Below are 10,889 nucleotides of genomic sequence, written 5' to 3'. Positions count from 1 at the left end.
ATTTAAAAACTTGATTTTGAAACAAAGGAAAGAGATGGTTCAGCAGCTGGAAGGAGATGCTTGTCTGAGTGACTGTCTTTTTGCTTTTGAATGGTTTTTGTTTGGATTTGTTTCTTTCGTGGAGCAAAAACTCATGCAAATTTATTATCTGTAAGTATATATGTATAAGCATAGAAAACTATAGAACAGAGAGGAGGCAATTAATGGTGCAGTCTTGAGAGAAGAGGTGGAATGCTCAGAGCCCAAGGCCAGCAGATGCTGTTGGCACTGGAGGGAAAGGGTAAAGATATAAGGATACACCTCTGGCACTAGGCTCCATGTTTTAGCCTCTAAAGCTGAGCCCTGAGAATCAGCTCTTGGTTTTGGATACCAGTGGCATAATAGTAAACTAAATTAATCAGATGTTCTCATTCTTCCCCCCACTTAAGAATGGTGCATGTCCTTCGAAGGGATTTCTCCCAAATTCAATGACTCCTTCTAAGGTATAACTGATGCGTATCTGTGATAAACTCTAAAAATAAGATTATTGATTGAAAACTGGACTGAGATTTTTCCTCTTGTGAAGAAAGAGCTCTAAGTGAGAAGTTGGTTTGTTCTAACTTTGCCAGACAGGAGTACACTGGAGCAAATCTGAGAAATTATGCCTGATATTTGTGTCCCTGTCCTATGTTTGTGAAATAAGGAAAGAGAAGCATTCACTTAAGTGAAAGGGATGTGATCTTCAAAATTTCTAACACACACACACACAGAGGCAGAGAGAGAGAGAAAGAGAGCACCAGAGTGCAGAGCTAGCTATGCAGTAATTGATATTTAATTCAGTGAGTGGAAACAGTACAAAAAGTCAGTTAAACAGAATCATTTGTGATTTTAACATTAAAATAGTTTATACCTTAAGACTTTTATTTCCTAACGTGCCATGCCATTTTATTTAGAAGAGTTGGAATTCTAGGAGTATTTATTCAGGTAACTTTTAAGATATAAAATCCTGATCCTGTAAAAATGGTTTCTGAATCTTTCATTTTCATTCAACAAGTTTAACGTGATGTGCAAATTAATGGTGATTTTTTTTTTTTTTTTTTACCTGTTTCATTTCAATCAGAGCCCACATTCTCAATCGGCGTTATTGAGTATTGGTAACTATCCAAGGGAGAAATTCCTGTTCGTTTAACTACCCGATAGCTTTGGATCAGAATTTTTCATTCTTTTGCGCTTTAATGGGTGTCCAGACGGTCGCAAGGCCGCTCTTCCCCAGCAAAGTGAGGAAGTAGGTTTACCGTGTCCCATTACTGGAGACTTCGCAGTCGCCACATTCTTTCTGTCTTGATAGAGCCGGGCTCCCAGCGTTTGGGCGAGTACTTGGGAGTGGGCTGATCTCTCGAAAAAGAAGCTGGGAAAAGGGGCCCAAGCCACAGAAGCCCATTCTAAGACCCTGAGAGGAGGGGGCCATTTGAGAGCCACCAAACTCGGGACCTTGGACAGGCGACCTGGAGCAATTTCCGCGCAGGAGATCTGTGCACCAAATTGTCTCTGCTCAGGATTTGTGTCCTGCGCTGCTGGCGCGCGAGTCCCGGAGATGCTCCACCAAGTAGAGGATTCATTTATCCCCTCCCCTGGCACCCCTCGAGTTGGTGGTCTGGGTGACAGGCGACACAGTAGCTCTGGGCTGCTCCTGTCTCCAGCAGGACCAGACGGGCTGTGAAGGAAAGCGCGGTTTGGGTACCACGGGAGGGCAGGGACTCCGCCTTCCTCCACGCTCGCACCTCTCCAGGACCCCCCCTTCCCCGGCAGGGCCTGGGGTCAAGGAGTGGCTACAGGAGCCGCCACTCGAACGATAGCGGCCCCCTCCTCCGCCCCACCTCCGCCACTCGGGGGCGGGAAGTGGCGGGGTGGGAGTCACCCGAACGTGATTGCCCGAGGCCCCTCCTGCCGCGGCGAGGGAGCGCCATAAAAGCCCTGTCGCGACCTGCTCTCCGCACCCGGTCCGCCGGCACTCACCCCTCGGAGAGGCGCACCTGACTGCAGAGCGCTCGCCGCCCAGCCACACCCGCCCGCTCGCCGGCCACCGTGAGTGCCAAGACCCACTCGGCTTGGGGCGGGAGCCGGGGGACGGCTCCGGCTCACCCTCGGGGTTGCTCTGGGGCCCCGGGAGGGTCGCGCCTGGCTTTCCAACCCCTGCGCGCCGCGCTCTGTCCTCTCCTGCCCCGTCGCGCGGCGGCCGCTCTTGGAGGCTAAATTCCACTTGCCCCTCCGGTCGTTTCCGACCGCGCCTCCACCCTGCTCGCGCTCCCTCCCGGCTGCGCCGTCCCTCTGGGTGATCTTTTGGAGGATTTGGACGGGGACGCGACCCCCAACCCCGGACAGGTGGCAGTTTCCTCGGAGGTCCCTGTCTGGATGGAGGTTTCCCGGGCAGCGCCCCCTGAGTGAGGGATTCCCGGAGTTTGGAACCTCTCTGCCTCCTTCCCGGATCCTTGGGATCCGAACCGAGACCGGCGGCCCGGAGAACAGTTCTCTCCTCCTCCTTCTCCCAAATTGTCACCCCGAAGGAATCTCAGCCACAACTATCTCTTGCAGCAAGACAGACCGCACGTATTAGAGAAGAAACTTCTCCTCCGACGGGGGTTTGGGGAAGAGGTTAGGAAAGTTACAATTCCTTAACCCACCGGGAGGAACTTCTACATCTGTTTTGAAAGTATCTACACTGGCGCGGGCGGGCTCTGGTCCCCAGCCCCGCGCCTCTCGTTAAGCGCGGCTCTAGTATCCGGCAACTTGGACAGAATTTGCGCGGACTTTTCCGGTGGGGCAGACGGGTCGGGGAAGGGCAGGTGATGCCATTAGTACGTGGAGTGGTGCTCCGCTCCCTCTAAGGGCCTGGGTTGAGCGCGGCTTGGGGGGTGGGGGGATGGTGGGGGCGACACGGGAGGGAGGTTCGAGGCGTGTGTCCTTTCAAACCCCACTCTTCTCCGCTGCGCCTTCTGTGCCCGCAGATGCTGGGTAGCAAGGCACTGGGACTATCCGGACTGACCCTCGCCCTGTCCCTGCTTGTGTGCCTGGGCGCGCTGGCTGAGGCGTACCCCTCCAAGCCAGACAACCCCGGAGAGGACGCGCCGGCGGAGGACATGGCCAGATACTACTCAGCGCTGCGGCACTACATCAACCTCATCACCAGGCAGAGGTGGGTGGGCTCCTCGGGACCGACCCCGGGAGCGCTCTGCCCCGCAACCGGAGATCCTGGGGATCTCCGAGTTTTTTTTTTTTTTTTTTTTTTTTTTTTTCTTGCTTGCATCCCTGGGCAGCGCAGTATCAGGCACATACTCAGTTCTCAGTGAGTAATTGAGTAGGGCACTGAACACTTTCCCTCTGCAACATTAGTTACAAAATCGTGCCTCCACTCCTCCCCCCAATTAGGTTCCTTAGACTGTGTGGCTGGCCATCTTCTCGCACTCACTCTCTGTTCTTTTTTGTTCTTAGAGCAGTTGGGGGACTGTTTGGAAAACTGGATGGGAAAGGACCCCGCTCCCCCCCCACAAGGGAAAAAACCAAAAACCAAAAAACAAACCCCAAACAGGTCGGGAGTGCTGGGGGAAGTGCTCTAGGGAGAACAATGAGCTGAGTGTTAAAAAACTGCAATCACCACCACCGACCAGGAAACAGCTGAGTTGCCAAAGACATTGCCAGATTTTCCAAGCTATCCAGAGCAAGATTGAATGACAGTATTTAGGAAAAGACAAATAGAGCTAGTTTCTTTTCTTCTGTACAGTGATTTTTTTTTCTTTATTCAGTCTCAGCCTTTTAGTTAAAAATCCTGGCATTAATAGAGATTTAGTATGAAAACAATTGATTTAAAATGCAGACTTTTCCCATCTTCTAGCAGGTGAATTTTGAGAAGGAAGTGCCCACTTAGTGCTTTTGTTAATGAGAAGCTAGTAGTCACTCTGGGATAAACCCAGGGATTACACGGAATTTGAGAAATCGTAAATTTTATTCTGACTACCCAGAAAGCTAAACTTAAATGCCATGTCTTCACTCTCAATATCCAATATTAAGAAAAATAAAAAAAAGGAAGGAAGAAAGAAAGAAAATCACATCCTAACTATGATATAGGATTTTAAATTTGTTTCCAAAATTCATTCATCTTAGTTCTAAGTTATTCAATATCTCATTTTAATTATTGGGATCAAATGATCTTGATAAGCTAAAAAGGGTGAGCCCTTTAAAAACTTTAATGTTAACATGTCTAAATTATGTTTTATAAAGTGTTATTTTTGTTTTTTTACCATACTTTTTACTGGTTACAAGTCAGGGAATAGTTGAGAAGGATTCAAAGTGGGGAGAATTTATATTCTTAAATAAATATTTTCCCCTGTTTCATCAAAAAGGGGTATAACATACTAAAAAGCTTCTGAAAAAGTGCCAGTTTACACAGAATCAGGAATACATAAAATGCTGGAATTAAATAGTATTGGTTTGTGAACCTTGAAATTGGTTCATTTGAATTAGCAAAAAGCAATAATGTTTTATATCCTAGTAGACTTCTCAGAAAGGGAATTGCTTCCAATTCTTGCTTATGCTATCATATAAACAGAGAAAAGAACTTGTTGAAATTAAAAAATAAGTATATTAATTGTCATTTATCTAGAAAAAAGATATTGGATATTTAGTTTGTCAGTTAGAACAGTAGAACTTATTTCTGCCAAGATGATTGCGATAAAGTTTATCCACTGTATAAAGCTTTAGTGGTTCAGAATGTTTCCCTAGGCGTTATTTCATTCCATCTTCACCTCAAAGCTTTGAAGTGAGTATTATTATCTCCATTTTATAGGTCATGAACATAAAAACATTTTATGAAGGCTTTTCTTTTTAGGGGTGATGAAATTGGAGCACTCCCACTGATTTCCTCACTACCCTCAGCATCCCGTGTGATCTCCATCTTCGATGAGGGAAAAAGAAAGGGAAGGGGCCTGAGTTTCATGGGAAGAGATTCAGGTTAGGTGGGAATACGTTGATTCTGAACCAGTGATTCCTGTCTCAATTTCACATAAGTTCCTTCTTAGAAACCATCAGAGACTTATCCTCTGTGCCCATTGTCTCCATTCCATACTCTCACTGCCTTCCCATCTCACACACCCAGTCCCCACATGGTTGTATTTTTTGAAAATTATGGTATCATTTGTGAACATGTGTTTCTATGTGGCACAAATGGTAGTCTGATAACATTCTCCTTGTTCCCTTTTTTCCACTCAGTTTTTAAGCTCTATGCTCCTGGTCTATTGCTTCTGAAAGCCACACTATTTATTCTAGAGCATAGATCTACCACATTTGGTTTTTACAATTCTCTGTGAAACCAGTCGCTCTAACTGGTGGTGACTTTAGGCTCTAAACATCCTAGGATGCCTAGGACAGCCCCCTACAACAAAGGTTGCTAAGGATAAGAAACCCAGCCCTTGATTAGTCTTTCTCCATCCTGGTCACACACTGGAGTCACCTGGGGAGTTTTAAAATACACTAGTGCTGGGCTGCACCCTGAGACTTTAAATCAGAACTTCAGGGGTAGGACCTGGGCTTTACAGAGGTTTTAAAAGCTTCCCTTATGTGGAATGTGGCTTCTTAACGTGAAGCTAGGTTTGAAATTTTTTCCCTAAAGACTTTATCTTTGCCAGTTAAAGCATGGTAGAGAAGAAGGATAATCCAGAATTAAGTAGGAGACGAAGAATAGTGAACATGACTGTCCTGGGTGCCGCTTTAGGACTGCAAATCCTGTTCTTCTAGGTTTAGGTTCTTTACTAATAAATTGGGGAAAACATTAGCCAGTTCTATTCACTGGAGCATGGTGAAAATAAATGAGTTGACGTTGCTTAAGAGTTTGACAGTTAATAAAAATCAACTAACGAACAGAGTAAATAGGTGTAAGCAATGATCTATTGTTTGATATCTCAACTCTGGAAAATGTTGAGGAAATCTTACAAACAATGGGGACAGGGAGCAGCTTGTTTGTTTTTTGCTTTCTTAAGTCCCAGCAAAGGAGCAATAATAGGAAATCTTTCAAAAAAATTTAGATTTAACTGTACTTGATAATATACCCTCTGGTAGCTTTATTTTGCTGTTTTTTTTCTGGGAGCTAATCAATCCATCCAGGCTAGTTTTTCATTTGTGAATAATACAGCTTCTGGTATACAAGCCCTTTTCTGAGAAAGGGAAAAATACAGACTTTTCAGACCCTTCCCCAGTGAGAGAAACAAAGACCTTTGTATGCACTCACCTGGAGCAAGTAACCTACACCACCCTTACATGCACATGTTTAGTCCTATAACCGGCTCTAGGAGAAAAAAGACCAGTAAGATTCCATGGTCTTTCCAGGATCCATGAGATTCCTTATATTTACGGGGCAAATTAAAAGCAAAGCAAGAGCGAAGGCTTTAGCTTTTGTTACCCCAAATAAATATGGGAAATATGGGACCAAGGTTTGTTGTTTTCTGTAAGAATGAGTGCATTTCAACAGCCATATCTTGCATTTGAGTTTTACTCGGTCACTTTCTAAACATTGTGGCTCGCACTGGATTTCCACAAAGACTCCAATTTAAGCGTGAGTTATGATCTGATTTTTATGAATGAGAAAACTGAGATTTGAAGGCACAGGTGGGTCTAGAACTTCTGTCTGCTGATTTTTCTCCCCAGGGTTGTTTCTGAAATATCCTCCGGTCTCTTTGTTAAGGTTTAAAGTGCTGTATATCATCAGAACTCTAGCCAATTAACTAATTATGGAAACATTTAAAATCATACCGCAATGTACTTTTACTTCCTGTCACTTAGTTATGAAACTCCATCTATGTATTGTTTGTAGTAGTATAAAAAGGCAAGAATTTGACTAGGAGTTTTGATGTGTTTAAATATTCTGCTAAATTATTTAAGCAAAATTATACATATATATAATTTGAAGTCATATTTCTGATAATGTCTGCTTGATAAACCTAGATTACTTGTTAGCAGATGACCAACCATGTGAGACACTATTTTCCTTTTTTTTTTTTTAAATATTTTTCCTCTTTATGAATATTTCAGATTTGCTTTAAGGACTTTACTTTTTTCTTTCTTCCTTCCTTTCTTTCTTTCTTTCCTTTTTTCCTTCTTTCTTTCTTTTCTTTCTTTTAGGTATGGAAAACGATCAAGCCCTGAGACACTGATTTCAGACCTCTTGATGAGAGAAAGCACAGAAAATGTTCCCAGAACTAGGTACGAAGGGCTTGTGTGGGGACATTGCTGCAGAGCTCAGGATGGCACAGGAGAGGGAAATTCCAGAGGGCTCCTGGGGTGGGGGTGGGGGGGGAGGGAGGGATTGGAATGGATCTTCCAAACCAGGTAGCATTTGGGCAGAAATAGAGATGGGTCACAGGGCAGTGAGGACCTTTGTTTTCACATAATGATTTGCAAATCTCTAAGCTTCTGTGGGGTATTATTTTCTACTTCAGATTATTTGATGCTTCTTTGAAAATCTTTAACATAAGAGACTTTTACCTCAGAAAAGACTCTATATGGAATTTCTAACTGGGTTAGAATTAGGAGAACATAGAGTAAGTCCCCGTCTCTACCCTGAAATGACTAACAGTCCATCTTTGGCTAGGATAATCTTTAGTTTTCGTATGATATGTGGAGTATCTAGATGTCCTGCATATGACTCTCATGGGTCTTGCTCTAGTCTTCCTCATTCTGCATAAAGTTGTAGGTAAATCTTGGTGGTGGGTGTGGGGGACGTGATGGTAGTGGGGGGCAGCTGTTGTCTACTTTTCAACTTCTTTTAAGTTCAGTATCACATAATAATTTATCACATTCAAGGAATGGATGTTAAGGACATAATATTCTTAGTAACTTGTCTGTGACCGTGGAGGCTTTCTGGGAGTATGGACTCGTCTTGGCAAGAGGTACCTACCAAGAGCCGGTGTGAAATATTGTGAACAATGAGCAATGAGTGCTGCTGGAAAGCAGCCAGACCTTCCTCCAATTTCATAACCTCCTGGCTCTAATATCCTATCCCTCCTGCCCCTGCCCTGAACAAGATCACAGGGCGCATATTTCATCCATTTCTGTTGGAGCTCGTGGACCTTAAACCCAGATCTTGACAATGTCAAGAACCAGCTTCCCCAGAAGAGGTCACTAGAACACTTGCTCAGGGAGCATGACTGGCCTGTCACTCTTCACTGAGGTTCTCCCCAAAGAACAAGTTGGGTGACCTGCTGAGTCACTTACTTTCCTTCCCACCATCCCTCTGTTGTCTTGTGAAATGGCCAGCCAGGGCCAAGTGTACAAGTGTAGAGTTGTCAGGTTTGTTTTCCCTGAAGGAAACAACAATTTTGTCTCTGGAGATACCAACCCAGAGGTAAACAGCAAATACCAGGGAAGCAGGTGGAAAGTTCACAAGGGTTATTTTTAACACTAAACAATAGATGCCTTTAAGCTTTCACTGGCATGCATATGATGCTTACTGTGATAAAAAGTTTAGGGTAAACCTTATGTACTTTGGTTGAAAAAAAAAGAACCATCCAGGCTTAACAGCCTTGATGCTACTCTTTGTTCTGTGGCTTAAAGTCTCACAGTGGGCGCATGGAATAGAGTTAATTGCACCCTGACGGACAGTCTCAATCATGGGCAGTTAGGAGGGGGCCAAAGTTGACAGCCTTCAAGTTGCTTGTGAATGCCATTTTATTATAAAGAGTTCTTTATAAAAATAGCATCTTACTACATAAAAAGGCTTGCGGGAAAACAAAAGACGGGTATTCAGAGTTGTGTAACAATAACTTTCTTGTTACCATTTTGTGTGATTCCTGTAGTTTTGATCTTCAGAAATAGTGCAGAGTTCTTTGGCTCCTCTGATAAATACAGAGCCTTTTAAATACTCCCTCTGAGATTTGCCCGAGACTCCCATGAACATGAGTGGAAGCTACTTGGCTGGGCTGCTGCATGTTATGCCACTGTCTTCTGCTCTGGTGTCCCTCACGACCTCCTATTTAGAATGCCAACAGGGGCCTTTTTCAACAGTTCCTGATCATCTTTTGGTTCAGGACTGAATGTCTCACTTTCGAAAGCCTCCCAGGAAGTTGGGAAGCTTCTCTCACATACTTTCCTTTTTTTTTTTTTTTTTTTTTAAATTTTATTTATTTATTTGACAGACAGAGATCACAGGTAGGCAGAGAGGCAGGTAGAGGACAGAAAGAAGGGGAAGCAGGCTCCCTGCTGAGCAGAGAGCCCGATGTGGGGCTCTATCCCAGGCCCTTGGGATCATGACCTGAGCTGAAGGCAGAGGCTTTAACCCACTGAACAACCCAGGCGCCCCTCACATGCTTTCCTTCTTATGTCTGACAGGCTGGAAGACCCTTCTATGTGGTGATGGGAAATGAAACTTGCTCTCCGGTCTTTACCTATTTTTCAACCCAAATTTCATCCTGTAAAACTAGAGTCTGCCAACCCTCCCCATGCATGCGGCCACTGTGCTCAACTCTGCGGTTTCCCTTTGTCATCCTTGTATATATGTGTGTTTAAATAAAGTACTAAGCATTCAAAAATGTTCTGCTCTTCAATGAAAAACCTGCGGTTGCAATAGTGAGAATTATTTTAAGGTATTCGTTACATCACAATCTCCCTCCAGTAGCAGGTTCGAAGTTTGTTTCACCAATATTAAAGCAGTGATTATGGAAGATATAAAGAAACAATGATTTATGATGATCAAGACTCAGGTGTGTATATGTGTGTGTGTGTGTGTGTGTGTGTGTGTGTGTGACAATAAAAGTGTTTGGAAACTTCGAGCAGGGGCATGCTAATTTGGAATAATTATCTGAACTTTCCCCCACATGGGCATGAAATCCTTGTTAACCTTGTTAGCTTATACTATTAGCAGAAAGGATTGCTGGCTAACAACTTTCTGCAAGATATCCTTTCCTCTAATATAGTAGCCACTAGTCCTGTGTTGCTTTTGAGCACGTGCATGTAGCAAGTGCAAGGGAGGAGCTGAGTTTTAAATTTTACTGGGTTTTAATTTCAATAGTCACATGTTTCTAGCAGCTATCATATCAGACAGCTCAGATCTATACATTTGGCGGTGGGGGTGGGGGGGGACCACGACACTTAGAATGAGTCCTAAACAGAAATACACTGAGTAGGAATGACTACCTTTTCACACAACATTAATTCAACTAAAGGTTATTAAACTTTCCCCCTCCTTCATGTACCTATACATGGGCTTAGCTTAAAATTTATATTATTAGAGTCTTACATGTAATTTCTAAAGCAAGTAAAATGGGTCTCCTCCTATGTTTGTACTTTGAACCACTGCAAAAAATATTTTCATGTGCTGTTCTAAAATGGTTTACAAAACCCCTATATACATTCCGTCTTAGAGAATCTTAGAGTATATAAAATCTTCTCTGTATATAATGAATTCTGTTTCTGCCACTGAAGTCAGTGATACTCCCTTCAATGAAACCACTGCGCAATTTTCCTAAGTGGGTCCTTATTTTTTTCTTCAATTTTTGTTTATTTTTTAAATTTTTCAGTGCTCCAGAATTCATTGTTTATGCACCACACCCTATGCTCCATGCAGTAGGTGCCCTCCACAATTCCCACCACCAGGCCCACCCAACCTCCTACCCCTCTCCCCCTCCAAGACCCTCAGTTAGTTCCTTGGAATCCACAGTGTCTTAAGGTTCGTGTCTCCCTCCAATTTCCCCTGACTCCCTTCTCTCCATCTTCCCATGTCCTCTGTGTTATTCCGATGCTCCACAAAAAAGCAAAACCATATGATAATTGATTCTCTATGCTTGACTTATTTCACTCAGCATAATCTCTTCCAATCCTGTCCATGTTGACACGAAAGTTGGGTATTCATCCTCTCTGATGGAATCGTG

At 43.8% G+C, this 10,889-nt stretch overlaps 1 protein-coding gene across 1 annotated transcript; it reads left to right on the top strand.

The window, feature by feature from the left end:
• The first annotated feature begins 1,941 nt into the window (after positions 1-1,941).
• NPY (neuropeptide Y) lies at positions 1,942-9,498 on the top strand. The gene is made up of 4 exons (XM_059395683.1): positions 1,942-2,064; positions 2,985-3,172; positions 7,147-7,227; positions 9,352-9,498. Exons 2-4 carry the CDS (start codon positions 2,985-2,987, stop codon positions 9,374-9,376), a joined length of 294 nt encoding a protein of 97 aa, XP_059251666.1. The 5' UTR covers positions 1,942-2,064; the 3' UTR covers positions 9,377-9,498.
• The last annotated feature ends 1,391 nt before the right edge of the window (positions 9,499-10,889 follow it).

This window comes from Mustela nigripes, chromosome 4 (assembly GCF_022355385.1).
Source record: "Mustela nigripes isolate SB6536 chromosome 4, MUSNIG.SB6536, whole genome shotgun sequence".
Classification (NCBI taxonomy): Eukaryota; Metazoa; Chordata; class Mammalia; order Carnivora; family Mustelidae; genus Mustela; species Mustela nigripes.
Note: the sequence above shows the minus strand (reverse complement) of the source record. Positions and strands in the feature narration are given on the sequence as shown.

Excerpts from the sequence above, each read along its gene's own strand:
- NPY (XM_059395683.1), top strand. The coding sequence starts at position 2,985 with ATGCTGGGTAGCAAGGCACTGGGACTATCCGGACTGACCCTCGCCCTG. Across the intron at positions 3,173-7,146 it reads AACCTCATCACCAGGCAGAG|GTATGGAAAACGATCAAGCC; the intron begins GTGGGTGGGCTC and ends TCTTTCTTTTAG. Across the intron at positions 7,228-9,351 it reads GAAAATGTTCCCAGAACTAG|GCTGGAAGACCCTTCTATGT; the intron begins GTACGAAGGGCT and ends TATGTCTGACAG.